General features: G+C 47.3%; 1 protein-coding gene across 2 annotated transcripts in view; it reads left to right on the top strand.

The window, feature by feature from the left end:
• The window catches only part of FNDC1 (fibronectin type III domain containing 1), a 111,325-nt gene that overhangs the window by 44,778 nt on the left and 39,681 nt on the right, over positions 1 to 26,866 (top strand). Inside the window, exons 5-11 of one of the 2 annotated variants that reach the window (XM_027551960.1) lie at positions 5,962 to 6,168; positions 12,376 to 12,474; positions 13,945 to 14,062; positions 17,257 to 17,444; positions 18,146 to 18,253; positions 21,462 to 21,650; positions 23,393 to 26,041. In XM_027551960.1, the coding sequence (XP_027407761.1) occupies positions 5,962 to 6,168; positions 12,376 to 12,474; positions 13,945 to 14,062; positions 17,257 to 17,444; positions 18,146 to 18,253; positions 21,462 to 21,650; positions 23,393 to 26,041 (3,558 nt within the window). Of the gene's footprint in view, positions 1 to 5,961; positions 6,169 to 12,375; positions 12,475 to 13,944; positions 14,063 to 17,256; positions 17,445 to 18,145; positions 18,254 to 21,461; positions 21,660 to 23,392; positions 26,042 to 26,866 lie in introns of both variants that reach the window. The other variant, XM_027551961.1, reaches the window with a different exon arrangement.

The following is a 26,866-nucleotide window of genomic DNA, read 5'->3' on the forward strand; positions in this document are numbered from 1 at the left end:
GGCCAGGGAAAGTGGTCACCAGACAGCCGGGGCCATGGACTTTCATTCCAATGAAGAGGAGGGGCCGGCTCAGAGTGGTGTGACTGTGAGATGCTAACAAGGACGAGGAATGGTGCTTTCCGCTTATGGTGCAAACAAAGCCAGCTGGGTGTCGACAGCCTCGTATATGAGAAGGCTTTCAGTGTAGAGTCTTTGGCAAGAAGTCCACTTCTTTTGCAACCGTCTGGTTCTGAAGGTGAAAGTCACTCAGTCGTGTCCGACTCTTTGCAACCCCGTGGACTATACAGTCCATGGAATTCTCCAGGCCAGAATACTGGAGTGGGTAGCCTTTCCCTTCTCAGGGGATCTTCCCAACCCAGGGATTGAACCCAAGTCTCCCTCATTGCAGGTGCATTCTTTATCAGGTTCTTTGAAACACATTTTTTTTTTTTTTTTTAGCGTGCACAGAAAACTCTGATGCAACCACAGCTCACCTTCTGAAAGGAGCCGCCTGCCCACCATGAATCTGATAAAAGAGGGTTTTTATCACGACCGATCACAAACACAATGAGCACTTAATGTGTCCTTGATAGATGTCAGGACAGTGTGAATTACAAAACCCAGTAACAGAGACACTGCTTGACCAAGGAGGAAGCTGAAGTTCGAAAGGCAGTGAGACTTGGACTCAGATTCAGACCCTGGCTTTCGAGCCCATGGAAGCCCAATTCAGAAGCTACGCGTTTAATAGCGCTGAATTGTAAATGGGCAAAGAAAGCATCATGTTGAATTTTGGATTTTTTTTGTGTGTGAAAAGAACAGATTTTTTTGACTCCCTATGATTTCAGAATACTTGCCAATTTGCATAGCTGGCAGTACTCATCAGGGGAGATGTTCTAATTCTGCCTGGCTTTCAGATGTTGGTTGTAGTTTACATGGGAAGCGTTTCGCCTCACTGACGTGCTTAGTGGACGGTGTGTGATTAATCGATGTAAGTCTTCTGAGATCAATTCATTCTGAGCAACATCTACCTGGTTGAATGGTCTCCAGAGCAATGGAGGGAGTGTGTCCTGCCAGGTTCAAAATATACTTAGCACGGGTGGATGTGAACATCATTCCTCTTGGCAATGGTGACTTCCTGTTTTCAAGAGAAAAGGCTTACAGGGATTTATTAGAAAATTTTCAGAAGGCTTCTGTGGGGCTATCACACACAGCTTAGAGAAAACACTTAGGAAATCTCACTGCGAGTGAACTTGAACCACAGGAACAGATTTTCTTCATGTGTACATCAGCTTAAAAGAAGGCTCCCAGACGATCTAGTAAAGATCTATAAAAGCTAATTGACGGTGTGTTTCATCCAGAGCATTAAAGAAAGGAACTTTTCAAAGTACTTGAAAAAATTGGGGCTGGCTTTAGGGCTGAGTACAGTGGAATGACATTGTCACCTCACTCTGGTTTCTAGAGTCGGTGGCCTTCTCTGGTTGCTAAAGACAACCTGCTGAGTAGCTTCTCTGGCTCCTTAGTTATACTGTCTGATCCACTGAAAAAAATGTATACATGCTGGCTGGATCCCTTCTCTGTTCACCTGAAACTATCCCAACATTGTTCACCGGCTACCCCAACTCAAAACTGTTATTGTTGTTCAGCTGCTAAGTTGTGTTCAACTCTTTATGACCCCATGGACTGTAGCATGCTAGGCTCCCCTGCCCTTCACCATCTACCAGAACTTGCTCAAAATCATGTCCTTGAGTCAGTGATGCCATCCAACCATCTCATCCTCTGTCGTCCCCTTCTCCTCCTGCCTTCAGTCTTTCCCAGCATCAGGGTCTTTTCCAATGAGTCAGCTCTTTGCATCAGGTGGCCAGAGTATTAGAGCTTCAGCCTCAGCATCAATCCCTCCAGTTCAGGGTTATTTCCTTTAGGATGGACTGGTTGGATCTCCTTGCTATCCAAGGAGTTTTTTAAAAAAAACCAAAACACATACCTGCAAATGTGAGGCCTACTGTGCAAGGCAGTATGCTCACACTTGGAAGGGGGCCTGTCCAGCTTAGAACCCATGTTTCACGTTTATTAGCAGAAGAGGTTGGGTGGCTGCTGGGATGGCATGAGCGGACGGGGCTCGGTGGACAAGCGGGGAGGCTGGCATCAGGGTGGCTGCATTCAGCTTGCTGCTTGGCACTTAGCCATGCGGCCGTGGGTCAGGTACTTCACCTCCCGATCCTCAGTCTTCTTGTGGGGATTGTGACATCTGACTTCCTCACCTGAGAGATGTTGGAAGGACAGTTAAAACGAACCAAGCAAGAGCTTGTAACCAAGTGTGAGGTTCTCTGTAGAAGAGAAGTGTGATTGGTCATAGGGCTGGCCTCAGCCCTGTTGCCAAAGCTTGCTCAGCAGGCCTGGCTTTGTTTTCGAACCCTGGTGTGGAGGGTTGGACTGCAGCCCGGAGCCTGGGGCTGGGGGGAGCCCATGCGGTCCGAGGGGGCTGCTGCTGTCCCTGCCACTGGGCAGTGTGGCTGAGATTTAGTGGGCCTGGCCTGGGCCAGGATCCCAGGCCAAAACCTGTTTCGTCTGGGACAGAGTCCCTTGTTCTTGGAACTTCCCCTCTTCCTCTTCCTCAGGGACCCCGGCACTTCAGGACATCCCAGTGGTCTTTTTCCTCCTTTCTGTTTGTTTGAAATTTTGCTCTTGAGTGTCAGGGGTTATTTGTTCTGGAGCACAGGCCCACCACACTCCCCAAATGAAGAAGAAGTGTTAGTCGCTCTTTGCGACCCCATGGACTGTAGCCCGCCAGGCTCCTTTGTCCATGGAATTCCCCAGGTAAGAATACTGGAGTGGGTAGCCATCCCCTTTTCCAGGGGATCTTCCTGACCCAGGGATTGAACCCGGTCTCCTTCACTGTGGGTGGATACTTCACCGTCTGAGCCACCAGGGAAGCCCCAAGGCCCCGAGGCGAGGCTTGCTCTCCACCGATGCTGGCTCCACTGTGAAGTAGATGAGCTGGCCGGGTCTCAGGGCGGGGGCCGGGCCACAGAGCCGGGACGCCATCTCTGCTCAGTGATTTACTGCTTAGCTGAATCTTGTTAGACCCACGCATGTGTTTTCGGTCAACTTGCCCGTGTTGCTGGAGATCATCCCAGAAGTCCCAGACGGATGGGTGGCTCTCTGCAGTGGTGGGGAGAGTGGTTGTGTCACTCAGGGCTTTAGGACAAGAGTGAGTGGAGAGGGCAACCCTGAGGCTGGGCACATTGGTGACAGCACCCTGGACACCCACCACATTTGCCGCTGCCCCAAGGAGGTAGCCTGTGCCCGCTGTGGGGGTGGAGGGGAGCCTGCCAGTCCTGCTGGGAAGAAGAGCAGTGCAAATGGCCTGTGGCAGCTCGAGCAGGCGTCATTTCTCACATCTGCATCACCGAGGGTCCCTCGAGGAGGTATGAGCTTTTCTTAAGAGTAAATGAATACCATGTATTATTGGCAGACAGAATTTTTAAATAATTTATTTTTAATTGAAGGCTAGCCGCTTTACAATATTTGTGCCATACATGAATTAGCCCTAAGTGTATATATGTCCCCTCCCTCTTGAACCTCTCTCCCACCTGCCGCCCATTCCCACCCCTCTAGTTGTTACAAAGCCCCAGTTTGAGTTCCCTGAGTCATATAGCAAATTTCCATTGGCTGTCTATTTTATATATGGTAGTGTATATGCATCCATGCTACTCTCCCCATTCATCTTACCCTTTCCTTCCTCCCCACTGCCCTATTCATAAGTCAGTTCTCTAGGCAGACATCATTTTCACGTTATAGACTTCTTAAAAAAAAACGAAAGCCCTGATGCCTGCCCAAAGCTGGACACTCTGGAACCAAACGCCAGCCTCAGGGGGTTTACCTGGGAGAGGCTGTGGGCTCGCTCATCAGAGGGGCTTCTGATAAAACAGTGTGCTGTAGGTGGTGATAGTTTGTGTTGGAGGCACACAGAGTACAACTTGACTCGGAAAATGTAAAGAGAATGAAGCCAAGTTTTCTGCTTCCTTTAAAATTTCCTCTCTTGACCTCTGTTCCCCTGCCTATGGCTCACGTCAAGTTTCATAACTTTGCACAAAGCTGAAAATGATGCAAACACTATTCCTGAAAAGTTAAACTTGGTTGTCTATTTTGTTCTGATGCACGTCGTCCAAAAATGTGCTGACTTCAAAAACCAAACCAAAGTTTCATCGAGACTAAGCATGCCGCCCCTTGTCTAGATTTTGCATCTTGTGAGTCGTTTTTACCAGATATTTTCACTACCAGCTTTTAAAAAACGATTCTTACCCTAGCCCCACAAGTGGACAAGGTCTGTTCAGCAGTGACACATGCTGATGAAGAAAATCCACAGTCACCCACAGATAATGCAAGTGCTTAATGAGATTCGACAGTCTGGATCTTTCTAGAAACATTGAGCGTCCTGTTCTTAGGAGTATGAAGGAAGAGGTCCCCATTGGGACTCATAAGAAAAATCAACTCATCGGATTAATGTAGGAACTCATTCCATGAATCAGTACTGTGCTGTTAATGAATTGGACTATTCGTACTAAACACTTGAGACAAATTTTCTTTTCAATTATAGAGATGTGCATATTTGTCCTTTCCATATTGCTTGGTGGTCCCTAATTTTTATAGAGGCTAGATTCTTGAAATGGAGAGCCCATCTCTGAACTTGGAATAAAGCTGAGTTGAGTTCACATCACCAGGGTGCAAGACAAAATTTTAAATAGTTAGTTTATTGACTGTGCTGTGGGATTAAAAACAAAAAAAATCTCCATAATCACTGCTTTGTGTATTGGGGAAAATATTTGTTGAACCATGATATGATATTCTTTTAGCAGCCTTTAGGAATGAGGGTGCCCAGTGACTGATTAGGTAGCTGCAGCTAATATACAAAATGATATTCCTTTTGGTTCAAAGACACAGTCTGGTGACTGACTTCTTGGCATAACCATTTCCAATGGCTATTATTATGCTGTTGAAACTCACGCCAACTCATGACATTTTTTGTTTGTTTGTTTTGTTTTAGTTAGTGTTAAAATATTCACTTAGGTGGGAGTTTTCCAGTCTAATAAAATTAGAATTGGTGATGGGGGTGATGTACGTAGGGGAGGAACGATGCTTGGGAAATAAACCTGGCTTACATAGCCAGAGAGACACTCACTGGGTCACTGGATCCCACGACAGGGCTAGAACGTGGCCCGCTGTCAGAAACAGGCAGTGTAGTTATCACGTAGTCTGTAGCCCTTGTTCCCAACCGTATCATCAGCTCTTAATCGATGGAAAAGCAAAACTTCGAACATTAAGTACTGGCCTTGCTTTGAGAATGTTAACTATGAGAGTGACTCCTGAGACTTTCAGCTTAGTAAGAGTGCTGGAAATGGATTCATTTAGCGGGAAGGCAACAGCAGACGTGGGGCATAGCAGCAGGGTTTGTCTGAAGGGGCACGACTTGGACACGCCAGAGAAATTAAGATCAAAACCAAAAAGAAGGATTGAGCTCTTAGTGAGTCCCCATAAAGACAAGGAAAGCCCAGTTTTTTTCCCCAAACTTATAGAGGAAAAGCTTCCAGGAGGACAGTTAAAAATAGCATGAAAGTGTGTTTGCTATATTTTATGCTGACCCTTTGCTTTCACCAGAGGATATATAGTTTTTGGCTTTAAGGGGGCAAGAGGAAATAGATGAAAAGGAACACTGTAAAGCATCCAGGATTTCTGGCTGGCAGTCTCACACATGGTATGTTTTCACTTTAAATCCTTGAGACCTCTCGGCCTCCTGTGTGGGGTGGATACCAACTGTTGATACCCTTGGGGGAAGAATGTTCTTACTAGAACTGGTTACCCAAAGTGGATGTCTTAAGCCCAGCTGCTGATTGTCGTGGCTCCATCTTTGGGCACGCTTTTCCCTCCTCTGTCGGGAGCTCTGGGGTTTGCTGTTTAACGGTCTTGTGTCGTGTCCTCTTTAAGAAAAGGACGTGCCCAACAAGCCCTTGCGCGTCCGAGTCCGCTCCTCCGACGACCGGCTGTCAGTGGCGTGGAAAGCACCGCGCCTGTCTGGAGCCAAGAGTCCACGCCGATCCCGGGGCTTCCTTCTGGGCTACGGAGAAAGTGGCCGGAAGATGAATTACGTCCCACTGACGAGAGACGAGCGAACGCACGAAATCAAAAAGCTAGGTGAGTTTCATGTTCATTGCCTTAATGTCTTAATGATCTTGGCGATCATTTTTAGATCTTGAAGCTCTTTTGAACAGAAAGTTGTCTTTCAGCTGTAATGTTCATTTTCCAGGTGTTGCAGTTATTCGGAAATTCATTGTTCTGCCTTCCCTCCACGCCTCCGTCCTTTTCACCTTCCATTATCGGTGGGACAAGGCCGCCCAACAAGTGTCCATCAGCAGCTTCCTGATCAGGGTCGTGCTGATGCCATGATGTGGGTCGGTTTTCTGGATGTGCCGGGGTTGGGGGGCGGTTGGTGGTGGTGAGCCTAAATGCTTTTCCCATCTTGGCTCTGCTTTCACCATTTAGCTTTTTAAAAAATATAATTTCATTTGTTTATTTTGGGCTGTGCTGGGTCATCATTGCTGTGCGGGCTTTTCTCTAGCTGTGGCGAGCGGGGGCTCCTCTCTAGCTGCAGTGCACGGGCTTCTCATGCAGTGTCTCCTCTTCTTGCGGAGCACGGGCTCTAGGGTGTGTGGGCTTCAGTAGTTGTGGTGTGTGGACGCTAGAGCGCAGGCTTAATAGTTGTGGCCTACAGGCTTAATTGCTCTGAGGCCTGTGGGATCTTCCCAGAGATCAGGGATCGAACCCATGTCTCCTGCATTGGCAGGCAGATTCTTTACCACTGAGTCATCAGGGAAGCCCCATCGTTTAGCTTTTTAAGCTTCATCTTAGATCCTGGGGCATTGGACCTTGGGTCCCATTGAGATGAAGTGTGGTGGCAGCTGATAGAGCCTGTGGACCAAGGCTGCCCTCCTTCCTCTTTGCAAACTCTGATGCCTCTGAAGGAGGCATCGAAGCATCGGCCGTGGAGGCTGAAGGAACATTTGCCAGGAGAGGTTGTGAGCTTGGTTGCCTGGTTCGAGGCCTGCTTGCCTTGCTCATCAACAGGCCTGGAGAGTGGACATGGGCCATGCTCCGAGGTGGGGCAGCGATGAGCCCTTGCTCCCGGCATTCCTTGGGGGTGGACACGGGCCATGCTCCGAGGTGGGGCAGCGATGAGCCCTTGCTCCCGGCATTCCTTGGGGGTGGACATGGGCCATGCTCCGAGGTGGGGCAGCGATGAGTCCTTGCTCCCGGCATTCCTTGGGGGTGGACATGGGCCATGCTCCGAGGTGGGGCAGCGATGAGCCCTTGCTCCCGGCATTCCTTGGGGGTGGAGACCCTGCAGCACCCCTAGAACACTGCTGCTTTTCCTCCTTCCTTTACGCTCCCTTATCTACATGATGAGTTTGGCAGGAGGCACCGGGCAAGCGTGGCTGGGCCCTTTCCTTCCGCATCCTGTAGGGGAAGCCGGGCTGCAGAGCATACAGTCTGTTCCGCTCCTCTGTGGCTGAGTTGTGGAGGGCCCAGGGTTGCTGGGGCCATGAGGTCTGTCTGCCTCTGGGGTTTGGTCTGACCTGCCGCAATCCTCCAGCTTGGTGTGTACCAGCAAGAGGCACTGTGCCCTCCCCCACCACTTAGTCTTGTTCCCTTCCTAACTGAATCAGTGCTCAAGCGAAGAAGAGGGTGTGATTCTACTGGGTCCTGCTGAGACTCCAGGGGGATACGGGGGTCTCATCACAATGCAGTCATGGCCTAGCTCCCAGCACACGCGATAAGGGGCTGGAGACTGACCAGGGCAGGTTTGAGCTGCTGGAGGCGCTGAGCGGGAGGCCGGGCTGGATTTCCTCCCTGAAAGATCCTCGGAAGTTACCTTACTGCTCTGCTCAGACACCTGCTGTTGGAAAAGTCAGTCTGACGTTCCTAGGGCAGGATCGGCCCGGCATCCTGTGGGCTTTATGAGGTCTCCACATGGTGGCACAGGCAGCCATGAGCCGGGCATGGCATCGAAGCCTCAAAATAGATGCTAGGCTTTTTCCAGCCAGTAGAGACTACCTATCTGTCTGCTCCAAAGCCACATAAAACCACTAGGGATTGCAGGAGAGACTGGAGAAATCTGAGTGGTGCATATTTTGTGAAGGCTGGCTTCAGTATTAGCAGCAAGACCCAGAGCTAGAGGCTTGACACCTCATTCGTTCATCCAGCCATTCCGGGGCCTACCCCTAGCCCTGAGTGGTTGTGCTGTGCAGGTTACGTGGTGGTTTCGGGGAGTCGGGCCAAGTTATATCCAGAGCATCAGCAGGAGAGCCGGGTCCCCACCTTTGCGTATCTGACACGGCAGGCGAGTGCTGTGCAAGCGGGGACTGCTCACTGCCTGGAGTTCTTTCCTAGACACCACACATTAAAGTGTCCTTTGGTGTCGACGAGTTTTTCATCTGACTGGTTCTGTTAACTTTTTGTTTCCTTAGTAGTGAAGCCCTGGCTCACTTGAGCATAGCAGAAGGATTTTTTTTTTTGGCTTCCTAAACTTGAGCAAATGTTGGCACTGAGGTCAGGGGTAGGCCCCAATCCTAGCCTGAATGGACAGCTCAGGACTCCACCCACTAGTTTTGGAATGTTCACCAAATAAAAAGTGCTGCATTTGCCATCGTGAAGATCTACGTGATTACCTAGGAGGAGGTGTCACTGGACACTAGCTCATCCTGGCCAGGAGGATGGGGTGACGTGAATTCCCAGGGATGTCGGAGTGGCCTGTTGTGTTCAAGGATGCTGGTCTCCTTACTTTATCCTGCGTAGGATTTTAATTCCACTGGTAATGGAGATGCCACGGAAAGCGTGGTACTGCAGGGAATGGCCAGATCTTAAGGAAACTTGGAGAAAAATGGGCCTGTGGTCCCATCAGCAGAAACCCTGCCCTCGGAGTCATTCATCAAACATGTCCCCTTGGGCATCTTCTAAGTCAGGCACCATCCTGGCACGGCCCCCCACAGTCCCCTACAGGGGCAGACGGTCCCCAGAGTGCATAGAGCTCGCTGTTGTGAAAGCAGCCGCAGGGGACAGAGAAGTGTCAGGGGCAGGCGGCTCTCTGTTCTCCGGGAGGGGCCGCCAGTGTTGAATCTTGTACTTAGAGGAGCCCCCGGCGGGGTGGTGGGAATACGGAGGGGGAGGAGGTAGCCAGCCCAGAGGAGGTGGGAGCCGGACAGTAAAGAGGAACGAGGCTTTGGAGTCCTTCAGGACATTTCCATGGACCTTTGGGAGTCAGTTTCTGCCACATCACACTGAGGTCAGGAAGTGAGGGGAGTCGGTGGCTCTGATGAGCAGGGGTGGGACCTGGGGTCCCAAGGGTCCCTTGGATGGTGATGCTGCGCTCATTTTGGAAATTTTATTTCTACTCTATTCAATGATAAAGAAGTGCAGGAAGAAGTGTGCTTTTATACCACTGGGTCTCTATGATATTTCTATGAAAAAGTGGTGAACTGAGGCATGCCCAGCTCTCAGGCGCTTTCTCAGCCCAGGGTCAGTGTCCCGTGGGCTCTGGGCTCTCTGCCCCTTCTCACCTATGTTAGTAAGAGCCCAGGGCTTGTCTGAGACCTGCCTAGCATTTGGGCCATGTCCTTGGGGTCATCTCACCCCACTGAGCTGGCTCCTCATCCATGAAAAGGAGATGATGAGAGTGGCTTATTGGTGGGGCTTTGTCGGGACTAAGTGAGGAACTGAGATAAAATGCTTAACCCGACCAGAGACTAGACCCGGCGCACATGGGCCGGTGTTATAGTTTACTGCAGTGCAGCCTGTTCCCTGGAGGTCATCTCAGGCCACACTGACCTGGAGAGCACAGCAAGTCAAGAATCTGGGCATTCAGCAAATCAAGAACTTTGAGAATTATACTGCAGACATGCAGGAGAGTCCGTCGTGGGAAACTGGTCTTTTCTTGGTGGTTCCTGATAAATGGTGAGCCACTGCTTTGCACAGTTAGTTCTTTATACATGTTCCTGGATTGTGAAATTGAACAGTAAAAATTTTCTTTGTGGACATTTGGTGTGCTTGTCAGTAGCGCCAAGAGATTAACAGATCTGAAGGAACTCCAATGTTGAGACATTTAACGTTCTGGGAATCCAAGTGTTACAAGCTTGGTTCTTCCTTTTTGTAAAACATAACATTTCAGAATTTTCTGACAGAATAAGAAGTGACAGCCTCAGCCTAATACTGTACTCTGGTCACAGTGTGAATTTCATCTGCCCTATGTATGTATGTATGACTCAATGACATGAGTTTGAGTAAACTCTGGGAGTTGGTGATGGACAGGGAGGCCGGGTGTGCTGCATTCCATGGGGTCGCAAAGAGTCGGACACGACTGAGTGACTGAACTGAACTGAACTGAACTGATGTATGTACAGATACATAGAGACCGTGCAGCTTGTCACGTGTTACTCCTTCGCTTGAAATGTGATTAGTCTATAGAAGTTTACATAAACAGGGCTCTCTGTGTGAATTTTTTTGAACATGGGTCTCCTTTTATGTTTACTGCTTGTAAAAACAACAGGTTTGTTCTGCCACCGCCACATGGGCGTTTGCCATTCCTGCAGGCAGGCCACCAGCATCATACATTTTCTTCAGGACTTTAGTGACACGTTATTGGGCTTCCCAGGTGGCTCAGATGGTAACAAATCAGCCTGCAATGAAGGAGACCCCAGTTTGTTCCCTGGGTCAGGAAGATCCCCTGGAGGAGGGGATGGCAACCCACTCCAGTATTCTTGCCTGGAGAATCCCATGGACAGAGGAGCCTGGTGCACTGCAGTCCATGGGGTCACAAAGAGTTGGACACAACTGACTAAGCACATATGCATGCTGTCTTATGAATGTGCTGACATATTACCTGATGATATAATTATCTGTATTAGTAGTATGTCAAGTGGCCTCATTTTTATTCTTGAACTGATCAAGGCTGCTATAGGAAACAAGCATGATAGAACCTGGAGTTGGGTATTAGCAACTTTGGATTTAGGGAAGATTATGAGTCCTTCTTGGAAGGAAAGTTATGACCAACCTAGATAGCATATTGAAAAGCAGAGACATTACTTTGCCAACAAAGGTCCGTCTAGTCAAGGCTATGATTTTTCCAGTGGTCATGTATGGATGTGAGAGTTGGACTGTGAAGAAAGCTGAGCACCGAAGAATTGATGCTTTTGAACTGTGGCATTTAAGAAGACTCGAGAGTCCCTTGGACTGCAAGGAGATCCAACCAGTCCATTCTAAAGGAGATCAGTCCTGGGTGTTCTTTGGAAGAACTAATGCTAAAGCTGAAACTCCAGTACTTTGGCCACCTCATGCGAAGAGCTGACTCATTGGAAAAGACTCTGATGCTGGGAGGGATTAGGGGCAGGAGGAGAAGGGGACGGCAGAGGATGAGATGGCTGGATGGCATCACTGACTCGATGGACATGAGTTTGAGTGAACTCTGGGAGATGGTGATGGACAGGGAGGCCTGGTGTGCTGCGATTCATGGGGTCACAAAGAGTCAGACACAACTGAGCGACTGAACTGATGAGTCCTTCTTAGGGGTGTGACTTTGGGCAAGTTAACCCATTTTTGTGGTTTTATGTCCTCATTTGTAAAATAAGAAAGTTCAAATTGGAAGAAAGCCAGAGTGCTACCTGGATCTCAGACTCAGTGATTCCACAGTACTTGAGAACTGTAGGTTTTAGTTTTTGTAGTTTATTTCCAAACAATGTTTTCAAGTTTACATTGGATATTAGTTGGCCCAATGCACAAGTTGGGAGGTGGGAGTGGGGGTGAATGGAAAGAACAATCTAGAAGTAAAGGATGAGTCTAGACTCCTCTGTTTGCTCTTAGCTCATCTTCAGAGACGCCGTTCTGAGGATTTTAGTTCAAAGGGCACAGCATCCCCCTTGGGCTGAGAGCCTGGTGTACTTGCTACTCTTTGTCTCTCTCCTCTCTATTTGATGACAAATAAAAACAGGGACCTCTCTGGAGGTAAAAAAAATATTTACCTCCAGTATTTAAGTCCAAGGGAATTACGTGGAAAAATACACTATTCTTTTCCTTTTTTAAACATTGTTCATCTTTCTTTGACGCTGATGCCGTAGAAACCCACTTTTTCAGGAGTTGTACGTAAAAACCACTTCCACGTTTCCCGACATAAATTGTGTTCTTTTTGAGTTTAGTTCCTACAGTTCTTGGTCTCATCTGTAGTTGTCCTGAGTAAGTTAGAATGCCAATAAGATGAGAAGGGAAGGAGGTAAGGGGAGGGAGACATCGACAAGCAGGTGTGTGCTGTCCAGAGAACCAGTGGCGGAACCTCATCCCTTGCTTGTTGGTCCGCAGCCTCCGAGTCGGTGTACGTGGTCTCTCTGCAGTCCATGAACTCCCGGGGGCAGAGTCAGCCAGTCTACAGGGCTGCCCTAACGAAGCGGAAGATTTCAGGTACGTCTCCAGGGACGCATCTGGTCAAGCCGTGGTCTAGGGCTTGGCTGTTTTCCAATGATGCTGGCCGGGTGACGACGTACATGGATTTTATTGGGTATAACCGGAAACGGGGACAGACTTGGTCACATAGGGAGGCACGAGTGTTTCTTTTCTACTCAGAGGCTAGAGTGTTCCTGTGATGCAATCTATCCCTGTGTATATTTGAATGGCTTCAGATTTGTCATGATAGCCCCAAGCATTTATTCCATTTACAGGCACAGTCTGATCCACGCATAAATTGCCCTTGGTGATAGACTGGGAACAAAGAGACAGAGAAGGGTAGGTGTGGACGGGGCAGCACACAAGATATGCCCTCACACTTTATTTCAGCTAAAACTGCCTAAAAATGGCATTGAGAAGAGTGAGGGAAAATGTAAAACTGGCTTGCTGATAGCCTGATCATTGGTCACTTACTTAGGGATGGTTATTTCCACATCTGTTCATAGATGTTTTTTATGTCAGTCATATAGTAACAAATTACATATACCTTTTCTGGATCACGTGCCTTAAAGAGGCAACCTATGACATAATGATATTTGTGAATTCACAATTTATTTAAATAATATATTTCTATGGTATACTCTTATATTGATAGTTACTGTAATTGTACATTGTATAACAAAAGTTACATATATATGATGTTTCACTTTTAAAAAATTCTTTAATTGCTGCTCTAGAAGAAGTCCCTGTATCACTTTCCTAAAGGCTAGGTAGTTAGCTTCCCCTACTTGCAGTAAAAGCCACAACCTTTGGAAACATGATCTATGAAAGTTGAAAAGATAAAACATATGAAAAAAACTGCAAAACTCCAAGAGACTAAGAAAAGCAAAACTGAAGACATCTTGTGAGTCTCAGTGTTACAGACCCCACATAAACTTTATGACTTTACTGTAGTCCACTGGAAACTGTCAAACTGAATTCTCTTTTCTATCTGAATATAACATTTAATCTGCTTTGGAATCATATATTCTAAATTGCGAGGACACCAAACTCAATGTGATTTGTGCAATTGTTGAGCTAGAATTCTTATTTCATGCCATAATCACCTAGGAAATGCTCTGAATTGAACTTTTCTTCCCCAAACTTTTGCTTCCTGTAAAAACAGTATTATTTCCCAGAAACTCAGAGTGTATACTGAGAAAGCTCTGAGTGACTTGGACTATCTCTGACCAAGGCAAAGCATCTCCTTTTGCACGACTGTCCTTATGTGGATTGGGTTAGGCAGCTTAGAATGTGTTTAAGAAGAGAAAGAATGGAGATTTTTGGTTTTCTGTGTTGACCAATCAAATAATTGCTTGACTTCCTATTCATTTTATTTTATCTAAATCAAGCATAAACAATTTAAAATCTAGGCTCTGGGGGCCAGCGGGATTCAGGGCAGAGCCTATTGTAGGGACAGCCTTTCCACACACCCCATTGTCGTTGCAGAAGAGGATGAACTGGACGTACCTGAAGACATCAATGTCCGGGTTATGTCGTCCCAGTCTGTGCTGGTAGCCTGGGTGGATCCTGTTTTGGAAAAACAGAAGAAAGTTGTTGCATCAAGGTACTTTTCCTTCTTTCTTTGTCTTTATTTTCTGTATGAGAGACATGGTTTTTCTGGCCCTGAAGAGACACATATTTATTTGAACGATTGTATTTTCAGACATACGTGAAGACCGACCTCTTTTGTAGCTGACAGGTAGACTGTTCTAGGACAATCTAGGTGATTCTGTGGGTGGTACACACTCCCACAGATTAGATGTGGGTAAGACACACAGTGGGCCCTCACATCTCATCTGTTCATAGTCTGATCTTGTGTCTGGGATTTTCCTAGATTCTGCTTCATTCTTTGCCCCAAGTTTTGCCTTGTCTCTTGAATGTTCTGTTCAGGCACAGAGGACATGGGTCCATCTTAGGAAGAAGAGCCTTATCGTCTTCCTGGTATTTGGAGATAGTGGCCGCAGGAAGGGTCTTGTGTAGACTGGTGTGCATATGTCTAATGTCTTGTGCAGAGTGACTCCTCTTGAAATAGTCTTCAAACGCTGCATGGCTTCCCATCCAGCTCATCTATGCATATGCAACAAAATGTGCTTTATTTTGTCTTAACCCATGATTTTATGCTCTTCTGGTTTTTATGGTCATTTGCAATAGTAATGGAGGAAAAACCAGTCATGAGGTTAAAATAATTTTTGTGTTAAAAAGGCCACTGTTATTGTTTGGTCCTTAAGTCATGTCCAACTCTTTGTGACCCCACTGACTGCAGCACACCAGGCTTCCCTGTCTATCACCATCTCCTGGAGCTTGTTCACACTCATGTCCATTGAGTCAGTGATGCTATCCAACCATCTCTTCCTCTGTCGACCCCTTCTCCTCCTGCCTTCAGTCCTTCCCAGCATCAGGGTCTTTTCTAATGAGTTGACTCTTCTCATCAGGTGGCCAAAGTATTGGAGCTTCAGCTTCAGCATCAGTCCTTTAAATGAATATTCAGGGTTGATTTCCATTAGGATTGACTGTTTTCATCTCCTTGCTGTCCAAGGGACTCTCAGAAGTCTTCTCCAGCACCATTGTTCAAAAGCATCAGTTCTTCAGCACTCAGCCTTCTTTATGGCCCAACTCTTACATCCCTACAGGACTACCAGAAAAACCATAGCTTTGACTATACAGACCTTTGTCAGCAAAGTGGCCACTGGTGAATGCCATTTCTAGTTAGTGGTAGACCAGTAGTCATAAAAATGTGCATTAAATGACTAACACACAGCCAAGAGAAAGCACACAGCCAAGAGAAAGCCAAAGACTTGGTGGTCTAGTCATTATATATTATTATATATTATTTTTTTAATCTATTTGCAACCAGGAAAAGTGAATATACTTTAGAAAATGAATGGAATATAATGCTGAGTGTGTGTGTATATATATATATATATATATGGTATATAGATGTAATTCTACATTATATATATATATAATATTATTTGTTCTAGCTAGAGCTTCTGTCACTGTCTGCTAGTAAAAAAAGACATCTGCTTCTTGTCAGAGACCTCAGAAGATGCATAAGTGGTTCTCTCCCAAGCCATAGGGCCTCCCCCAGCAGGAAGTGTTCCTGATCAACACAGACATCCTGATGAAAACAAAAGAAGACTTGAGTTTTCTTAGTAGAACTCTTACTGCTAATTGGTGAGCTGTGTCTGCAACTGAGGGCTTCCCTGGTAGCTCAACTGGTAAAGAATCTGCCTGCAATGCGGGAGACCTGGGTTCAGTCCCTGGATCGGGAAGATTCCCCCAGAGGGAAAGGCTACCCACTCCAGTATTCTGGCCTGGAGAATTCCATGGACTGTATAGTCCATGGGGTTGCAAAGAGTTGGGCACGACAGTCTTATCATAACTAATGAAATACCATAATGAGTAGCACACTGTTAAGGCATCAAACGCCGTCTACCGTAAGGTGGCCACAAAGAAAATGTCTGAGAAAAGCGACTCAGTGGACATGAATTTGAGCAAACTCCAGGAGACAGTGAAGGACAGGGAAGCCTGGTGCTCTGTAGTCCACGGGGTTGCAAAGTGTCGGACATGACTGAGCAACTGAACAACAATAAATGGTGTTTGTAACTTGTAACGTCGAGTGTTGAGGGTGTCTTCTGCCTGGGCCTGTCAAATATGACTGTGTTGGGTCTATGGTACTCCTCTGCCTGATAAGCACACAGCAGAGTTCCTCTGATAAGCCTCTCTCTCCTGCTGTTTGTTGTATGTTTTTGTTCCATCTCATAGTAATAAGTCTACTCAGAACTACAGGCTGCCTTTCCTTACAGAACTCACAGAAAACACACCTGCTTTGTGTTTAGTGCTTAGTGAGTCTTCTTGTCTTTGTTTGCTGGAGAGCCAAGGTGCTTTGGGCTGGATCTGGTTCTTAATATTTCCCATTCCACAGAGCACATACACACCCCTGCCACACACACACACACACACACACACACACACACACACCACATAACACATACACAGGCAACACATACACACACACCACATATACACACAGACACCATGTATACACACACACACCATGTACACACACACCACACACACATACACCACACAGAGACACACACCACATACACACACACACACCATATATACACACAGACACCACATACATGCCCCTGCCACATACGCACACACACACAGACACACACCAGATACACATGCACAGACAATACATATACACACACTACATACACACACACCACGTACACACACACACACCACACAGAGACACACATCGTGTACACACACACCATATACACATATATCACACACACACACACACACACTCGTACACACCCCCACACCTCACTCCCACATACCACGCACATGTACACACACACATACACACCAACACACACATATACCACGTACACACACCCCCCACACACACCCCTAATAAGGCACTTGCCTCATAAGAAGTGTCCCCCCCTTATCCCTCCCTTTTAATTTCTGCTTGACATTTTGAGCAATAAAATGTTTGGGTCTTGAAAAGACACTAAGCTCTGTCTTTCCTGGGCTACTTTAGACACACCTCCCTGGAACATAAGTAGATTCTTTGAACTAATAACAAAATCACAAGTTTAGAACTTTATCTTCTTGATTTCACCACTTACCTCCAGAAGTCATCACTTACGGGGAAGGGAGAACATCAAGGACGCCAGTGTCCCCCTGCAGAGAACCGGTCAGCTGGGTGTGTCGCTGCTTTGTGTTTTCTTACAGACAGTACACCGTGCGCTACCGAGAGAAGGGGGAGTCGGCGAGATGGGATTACAAGCAGGTCTCCAACAGACGCGTGCTGGTCGAGAACCTGAGTCCAGACACCATGTATGAATTTGCAGTGCGCATTTCCCAGGGCGAACGAGACGGCAGGTGGAGCACATCTGTCTTCCAGAGAACACCGGAGTCTGGTCTGTATTCAGCATGGCCTTTGCACTTGCAACTTGGGAATTACCCCTAAAAGGAGATTTAAAGACACTTCAGGGAGCCATAGTGATAATGGCCAGGAGAGGCATTTTGCAAAGTAGCATTACCCCTAAATCTCGTGAGAAGCTTCCTTGGGTCCATGCTTTAGCCTTTACTGGCTATTTTCCTGAGCATGTTTTTCTGACATGTGGAGTGCATTAAAACCACGCGGAGCCTTCATAAATCCCTGCTGTCTGTGTGAACGCCCCTGAGTAACAAACGCATGGCTCCAGAGTATTGGAGAGACTCTCCTTTCTTAAGACTCAAGTTGTGCTTGATTCTGGGGGAGAAATTTGTTCTATATTCAAGGTTACAATTATTTTCTTTTAAATTACGTCTATTAAAAAAACCCAAAATTTTATCCAGAGGAAGTTGGAACTGGATTGTATTCTTCTTTGTATATTTCAATATTCACCAATGAGAGAAATTCTGAATTCCTAAAAACATTTCCCCATGTGTGTCTAACCTCCTTGCTCTATGAGTTGGTAAGGCTGACATAAACCGCTAAAGTGGAGAATTTTCTCTCATGTATAATAAAAATTAACACAGTAGCTCTGCAATGAAATATATGTATGCAGGGACCATATGTCATTTTTAGAACAGCCATAAGGGCCTTTTTAAACCTTGGATTCTTGTCCTTTTGTAGCTCCTACCTCAGCTCCTGAAAATTTAAATGTCTGGCCAGTCAATGGCAAGCCTACAGCCGTCACTGTAGCTTGGGATGCTCTGCCTGAGACCGAGGGGAAAGTGAAAGGTAGGAACCTCATGACTGAGAGTATAAGGCACACGTACGTGGGAGTGAAATACCCAAAGAGAACTGTGTGCGTTGACCCTGATAAACACGGGTTCTAATCGCAGGCTTGGCAACTGCAAAAGCAACAGGGAAGTTAACAGACGGATTTGGAATGCCAACCCAGTGGACAAGGATATTTCAGCAGGGTTTTCACTGTCAGTCAGATCAGGGTCATCATGCAGATGACTTTCCATCACCCCGTTTGCAGGGATTTTGATGCTACTATCAAGAGGGCTGTTGTTAATTGTATGGATGTGACATCATAACCTTTAACCAAAGTGACCCCTTGTTTTTCATCCTATGGATCTTTTCACTGTGCCAGTTAAGATCATGGCAGGTCAGGCTGAGCAGGAACCCCATGGGATCATAAATGTCTTGAATGCGCTACAAATATTTGTTGTTATTGTTCAGTCGCTCAGTCGTGTCCGACTCTTTGCAGCCCCATGGACTGCAGCATGCCAGGCTTCCCCGTCCCTCACCATCTCCTGGAGTTTGCTCAAATTCATTTCCATTGAGTCTGTGATAACATCCAACCATCTCCTCCTCAGTTGCTCCTTTCTCCTTGAAAATTAAAATATTATATAGATTTTTTCCCCCTATTTGTCAACATTTTGAACAATTGAATTTTGGGGAGGTGGGATTTGAAGAAAAATGACCTTAAAACAGGAAAAAAAAATACTGTAGATTTAAAAAAATGAAAATAGAATAAAATAGTCACAACTAGATAAATTTTAAAATAGTCTGTTGAGAACATTAAATAAAAGCACAAATAATTTCTTTTTAATGTAAAAACATTCAGAAACCTTTTGGAAATCTACTTGGAGACATTTAAAAGAGCGGTATTAAGGGTTAGGCTTCCCAGGTGGCTCAGCAGTAAAGAACCTGCCTGCCAATGCAGCAGACACGGGTTCAGTCCCGGGGTCAGGAAGCTCCTCTGAAGAAGGAAATGGCACCCCACTCTAGTATTCTTGCCTGGGAAATCCCATGGACAGAGGAGCCTGGCAGGTTACAGTCCATGGGGTCGCAAAGAGTCAGACACGACTTAGCAATTAAACGACAATTGAGGGTTAGGTTTCGACTATGCAAATGTACTCTAAGGGTACTTTTTTTATTGTCGCTTGATTTTGGAAGAAAACTTGAATATGCAAAGTTTGTGTAAGCTGAAAGAAATTCAGCAAATTATCACTGATCTCCTTTGAGAATTTCTTAATTAAAGAAAATGGATGGTTCTCTTTTGTATTCAACCTTAAGTTATCTTTGGTAATCTATAAGGATATCTTTTCATGAGACAGTAAAAATTACAGAAGATAGAAGAAAGTATTTTCTAAAATTCAATGCTTTCTTTCTAGGTTTTTAAAGAATATACTGCACTATTCTTGCTCATTTATTTATTTTTTTTGGAATAAATCAGAAACAAATGAAGAAATAGTTGGCCCCTTTTAATCATTCTTTTTATGACAATTTGAACATTGGCTTCTGTATTATTATCATGATGCTGAAAAGACTTCTGAAACCTGAATAAAAACATTTTTTTAGCTGACTGCCATTTTTAGTTATTAAAAAAAGTCAATTATTGTTCCTCGGTGACCTTATTACCATGCTATTTACTTTATTCACCCATTCTCACATCTTACTTTACATTTTAGCTCTTTGGCAAAAGAAACTCCCTAGTAGTCAATTAAATATTGCCAGAAGTAATAATAGCTACTGAGGTTTTATGTCCAAAAGAACTCATGTACCTCACTAACCTAAAGGTGTAGTGGTGGAATTGTAAATTCACAATTATCCTGGGGCATATTTTACATCTGAGAAAAAGAAAATATAATAAAAGAATATACTTTGACATGGTCAAATTTTTTCCAGATGAATTGAATCCATAAAAACAATCTAAATTACAAAATTTTATAGACAGTGGGTTTTTAAAATTCTTACTTTTGACCACCACAAATGACTAGTTTGTTCATTTTCGACAAGAAAAGAATGCTGGTTTATTTTTTCAGACAAATGGTGAAAAGGATTTTTGGATGAAAGTTTTTTAACTAATGTACTTTTGAAAGATTAGAGCTTAGGGAAAAAAGGAAAGCTCATCCATGCTTCCCTAAGAAGTATGCTGGTTGCATGGTTATTGTGTAATTCACCCCACCCCCCTCCACCCCCGCCCCTTGGTTAGCTCCTACTCATATTAACTCAGTAAGTTATAAATCTTGTTATTGGCAGGAAAATATTCATGACAGTTTTTAGTTGAGGATGAAAATTATGCTTCAAAACCTTGTTGTTATTCAGTCACTAAGTCGTGTCCGACTCTTTGCGACCCCATGGACTGCAGCAGGCCAGGCTTCCCAGTCCTTCACTGTCTCCCTGAGTTTGCTCAAACTCATGTCCTTTGAGTCAGTGATGCCATCCAACCATGGGACTGAAGCCTTGGCATGGATGGTTTCAAAACATGACTTCCTTATGTTGCACTATTTCCATATAACCACAGAGATATATTAATTCCTTGGACTGAATTTGCTATGATTTTCAAAGCCCAAGGCATAATATGTTTGCAGATATAGGCAAACATTAAACATCACATAAGTCTATGTATGACTCAGCAACTTGTCCTTACAGTTTTAAAAACTGAAAAATCCTTTTCCGAATATATTAAGAACTTCCCTAATTATTATAAAAGTGAAATTATATTTCAAATATGGAATTTATCTGGCTTAATGTACAAATACAAACAGCCCTGATTCATAAAACGGAACTCTTAGAGGTGTCAGCAGCTGTTCAGAATCAGTTCCTAGAAATTGTCTTTCTTTTTCCCTGCTCTGATTTCTTCTATTCTGGCTATATTCTGTCATGGTAAATTAGTAAATAAACGCAATGAGGAAAAAACCCAAACACAGTGTAAATATTTTTGGTACGTTGTGTGAAGACTGGCCTCCTGGGGTCCATATGCTGAGTTTGCAGTAAATGGAAAATTGCCAGCTGATTGACTGGTGGCCTGATTGAGTCACCGGTTCACCTCTTACTGTGTCTTTATGCTCCAGCTGCTGACTTGGCATGCATAGCTAGAGTATTAATTTTAGTAATGCGCATTCTAATTCATCCTGCCCGTACAGTCTGTCTGCTGGACACAGGACTGTTTTCAGTTTCCTCCTTCCAACCGTCTGCCAAATCATTTCAGAGTACATTCTTTCATACGCCCCGGCTCTCAAACCATTTGGAGCGAAGTCCCTCACCTACCCTGGAGAGACGACGTCTGCCCGGGTAGAAGGTCTGCAGCCTGGGGAACGCTATCTTTTCAAAATCCGGGCCGCCAACAGGAGAGGAATGGGGCCTCATTCCAAAGCCTTCATTGTTGCTCTGCCACCAAGTAAGCATGGTGTGTTTGTGGCTCTCTTTCTCTCTCTCTTCATTACTCCTAATTGTGGTGTGTTATTTTGAATCATTCTCACGGGTTTAGAACTGCTCTGTTGATGAATTGCGGGGTTAAAGTGCTATTCTGATGTCTAAAATATTTTTGTGGTCCCTTCCGAAATTGGTCTCCCCAAACCCTAAAATGATATTGATTGCTAATGACATTAATTGTTATTATGATGTTAATTACATATTATGTGATTAATGGATACATCCGTGATTAATCTTATATCATTGTGTAATTTGGGGTTTATGATGACAGGGAAAGAACATTTTACAGGCATAATGGGACATTTTTAGTTGGTCCCATTTCAGTGAATAAATAGCACATAAAATTTTTATAGTTTGTATTCCATGGTTTTGGAGTGCAGCAGTACCCAGAAGAATTTCAGTTACCTTGTTTATCTGCTCAGTATCAAAACCCAGCAGGTCAATCAAGTCCAAAACTGGAGTGGGCTGTATTTTCCTTCCTGCTTCTCTGAGTTTGCAACAGATGTTGGTAGCTCTCTCCTTCATTATATGCTGTGAGGATCCATAGTCTACTGCAATTCTATCTTCAAACAGCTGAAATAAATGAAGTTTGCTCTCTCTGGATTCCCCAGCACTATCTATATAAATCTTTCTCCCCTGACAGCATCCTTTTCCTGCATTCAACCCTGGTCTCCAAAAAGAGTAAATTGTAGGGTTCACATAATATAATGTTTTGCCTATCCCAGGGGTCTTTTTATTTTAAGCTTTATTGTGGGATTACAAATGTATCCATCATTAAAGGGATTTTAAGTCAAAAAAAGCAAGTAAGGACATGTTATGAGGAATAGGGAAGTCTTTGTAATGCCTCAAAAATGACAAATGTGTAACTCACCCCAGTCATTTGCAAATCACACACAACACATCTGCATATAATTTTAAGTACAGATCATTGAACATTCTGTGCCAGGCTTATGTGTATTTCTTGCCTACATTGTAAGGAACAGCTATAATGCATTTGTAATATCTTGAAAGTTATATTAAGAGTTGACTCATTGGAAAAGACTCTGATGCTGGGAGGGATTGGGGGCAGGAGGAGAAGGGGACGACAGAGGATGAGATGGCTGGATGGCATCACTGACTCGACGGACATGAGTTTGAGTGAACTCTGGGAGTTGGTGATGGACAGGGAGGCCTGGCGTGCTGCGATTCATGGGGTCACAAAGAGTCAGACATGACTGAGCGACTGATCTGATCTGATATAAGATTTTGTACTTATGAACTCAATGGATTGGTTCAATGCACTCATTTCAGAATTCCTTCAAATAAGCTGTGGCATAGCCCAATTCAATTTATAGAAACTCAGCACACATATTCTCTAGGACTATATTGCTTAAAGCAAAATAGAACTTTAAAAGTTATTGAGGCTTCCCTCGTGGCTCAGACTGTAAAGAATCTTCCTGCAATGTGGGAGACCTGGGTTTGATCCCTAGGTTGGGAAGATCCCCTGGAAAAGGGCATGGCAATAAAAGGACTATATTGCTTAAAGCAAACTAGAACTTTAAAGGAGATTGCTATAGTTGAGAAAACAAGTGTTTAGTGTCTAAAGGAGGAGAAGTTATCAGTTTTATTACTAGTGTTCGGCACCTCCATACTGCCATCTTAATAATTTTTCATCACACATCTTTCAGATTGCTTCTTTGACAGCAAATTCTTTAAAATCTGTTACAGCCCCTACCAGTGAGTCTGAAGTTCAACAGAAAACAGACAGGGAAGATCAGCACAAACCTGAAAAGCCTGAGCCTTCCTCATCTCCTAAAGCGCCAGCTCCCTCAAAACATACTCACTTGCCTGTTTCTCCCCAAGGGAGAAATGTCAAGAGCCCGATTCTCGACTTAAAGAACAAAATATTAGCTAACGGTGGACTGCTCAGAAAAGCCCAGCTTCCCCCTAGGAAGAATGGAGGTTTGGGTCTTCAGTCCACAGAAATCACTGACGAAGAGGAGCCGGATTCCCGCGGGGACCCACCAACCTCGCCCCCAGAGACCCAAGGCCAGAAGTCCCAGCAGAGGCCACCAAGTAGACCTGTCCACCCGTTCCTTGCCGCTGGGAGGACTCCAGTGAGAGCCCGCACTCCCATGCTGCCGCGAAAGGAAGGCGTGGACCAGCGCGGCTCCTCACCCACCTCCCACCCTCGTCCGGGGGCGCCCCCCTCCGCATCTGCATCTTTTTCTGCCTCCCGTCCACCCCCTGAGAGCAGCACTCACCGCCTTTCTGGGGGACCCTCCACCAGCCGGCCTTCCAGCTCTACTGACAATGACTCAGTGGGTCTAGAGGAGGAGGAAACCACCGCTCGCTCTCCGCCCCCCAAGGATGCCCTGTCGGAACACCTGCCTGGCAAGAGCGCGGCGCACGCTCGGCCGGCCCTGTCTTCCGGCCGCCACCCGGCCTGGAGTGCCCTGCGCGACCGAAGCGCGGCGCACCATGGCACAAGACCAGCCCTGCCTGCCCGGAGGGCACCCCACTCAGAGGATAGGGAGGAAGGTTCCAGGGCCTCAGCCCCACCCTCGAGACTTTCTCCATCTCCTGGGGGGTCATCTCGGCTCCTGATCACCGAACCACAGCCCGGGTCTCCGCTCTCCCGCGGCTGGAAGGATGGTCAGGATGCGCCGGCCGCCAGGTCCAACGCGCCGTCAGGGTCCACCCGGCCGTCCTCGAGGACACAGGCCTCTGAGGGAGCAGGCGGCTCCGATGGCGATGGTGAGAGTGATACGGAAGAGCGAGGGAGGCCGGCTGCAGCCACGGCCCCAACATTTAGGTCCCGGTTACCCGCAGGCCCGCCGGTCTCTGGACACTTCAGTTCGCTCAGAAACAGACCCTTCGCTGCCCACGGCAGATATCCACACAGGTTTGGCAATGGCCGGGGACCCCGGTTGCACCCCTCCAGCTCCCCTCCGTCCACCGCATCCCCCCGGGTTCACCCGAGGGTGGATTCTCACCCAGCTTCTGACCATCGGCGCGGCCCCGGAGGCCAAGAAGACAGCGAAGAGGAGGCTGAAGACGAAAAGCCACTTCCTGCCACCGTGGTGAACCATCACGTGTCTTCCTCCTCCAGGCAGCCTGCCTCCCGGGGCGCGGACCATCTGAGAAGAGGCCCCCAGAGAGGGGCGAGCCTGCAGCGGAAGGAGCCCCTCCCAGAGAACCCCCAATCCACGGGCACTTGGGCTGGGGTGCCCCCTCAGGCCAAACCTCCGTCCTCTAAGGCTCAGGATACGCAGCAGAGCACAGACGCTGGTGCGGAGGGCGGGTCTCCCAAAACGCAGCTGGGTGGCCGGCCACCTGCGCCACGGTCCCCACACCACCAGGAGCCCACGGGGCCCCAAAGGATGGGTGCCGGGTCCGCTGCTCTGGAAAAGTCACCCTCCTTGGCCGTCCCGGCGTCCCAGCCACAACCCCACGGCCCAAGGAGCAAGGAAGTGGGGCGTCCGCCTTCCAGACCCCAGCCTGCGTTCCCCTCCGAGGCTGGCCGTCCGCACCCCACGTCGCAGGAAAGCGCCTCCTTCTCAGACTCTTACTCGTCCAGAGGCGGACAGTCCTCCCGCGCGGCGTCTCCCCGGAATCTGGACGACGACAGCGCAGAAGCGGGGACCGGGGGCGTCCGAGCACCCGCGTACTCGGCCGGTGCCAAGGACGCCACCCCATCGCTTCCCAAGCACCGCCAGGTGGACACTCAGGCAGGAAGCGCGGGCGATGGTCACCTGCGCAGGCCCGCGGGCAGGCCCGGCAGCCTGCACCCCCACGCCCGCACCAGGGTCCCGGGCAGAGTAGGCCCCCAGTGGGCGGGCAGGAAGGATGGGGCGTCCCAGGCCTCGCCAGCCAAAAGGGAGCCCCTGCCGTCCAAATCGCAGCAGTCAGTGTCAGCCGAGGAGGAGAATGAAGACGTGATGTTCTTTAAGGGAGGAAAGGACAAGGACCCGCAGTCTTCCTCTGCTCCTAAGTGGCCCTCCTCCTTCAGCCCCAGGGGCGGCAAACACGTGGACCGGACCCTCGCTAAGGGGGAGACGGAGCCAGTCATTGTGCTGGCGCCCCCCAGAGTGGGCTCCCCGCACGACGAGAACGCCACCCCGGTGAAGCGGCCTCTTTCTCCACCTGCGGGCAGCTCCCCGAGAGCCTCGCACCTCCCGCCCAGACAGCCCGCTCGCAGCCCCGCCGCCACCCCGAGCCCCACGGTGGGCACCCCCGCGCCGCCGCGGTTCACCACGCGCGCGCCCGCCCCGTCCGCCCCCACCACCCCGATGCTCTCCTTGCGCCAGCGGATGATGAACTCCAGGTTCCGGAACCCGTTCTCGCGCGCGCCGGTGAGACCCCCTTCGAGACCAGGTGAGTTGTTTTTACCTGAAGTTGTCTTGACAGTTCTCAGCAGGGTTCGTAGCAATTCCTAGAGCCTTTTATCTTACTGAGCATCTGCTCAGTCTAAGCACTGGGTTAGGAGCTTTGAGGTGTAAACACGATCTTATCCTGGTAACCATCTCCTGGATTTGCATCACTTCCCGGGTCTTCAGATGAGGAAGCCGGGGTTTAGGGGTCTGAGTGGCTTGCTGGAGGTCAGACAGCTAGGAGGTGGCTGATCGGCTGTTCCAATCCCAACACCGACTCCACAACCCTCTGGTAGGTGTGTGTGTGCCTGCTCAGTCGTGGCCGACTCTTTCCTGCCTGGTGAACGGTAGCCCGCCAGGGTCCTCTGTCCATGGGATTCTCCAGGCAAGAATCCTGCAGTGGGTTGCCATTGCTGTCCCATCGCGCTTCTTTGAGTTCCTTAAGATCTAAATCTGTGAATGTGTGTCACAGCCATGATGCCATACTCAGGTTCCTATGTTTTAGGTTGTTCTTGTCCCAGGGGGTATTAGGGAATCCACAGGAAGGATTAGTTCCTGTGGAGGCTGGAACTTGTTCTGGTTATTCTGCATATAAACCTCTCAGCTAAAAATATCTGGGGACAAACTCAAATGTCTTGGGTGAGGATTGCTAAGATGTTGCAATCAGTGAACCTTGTTTAAAACCTCCAGAAAAGACTGTGAAAAACGATGGTCGCACAGAGGAGTAACATGCTGATGTGTGACTTAGGTTTTGGACAGAATGTAGACAGCTGTGAGCTGGAGTCTATGTGGACCCAGGGCAGGAGCTAAGGTATTTACCTGAAATCTG

This window comes from Bos indicus x Bos taurus, chromosome 9, assembly GCF_003369695.1.
Source record: "Bos indicus x Bos taurus breed Angus x Brahman F1 hybrid chromosome 9, Bos_hybrid_MaternalHap_v2.0, whole genome shotgun sequence".
In the NCBI taxonomy this organism is placed as follows: domain Eukaryota; kingdom Metazoa; phylum Chordata; class Mammalia; order Artiodactyla; family Bovidae; genus Bos; species Bos indicus x Bos taurus.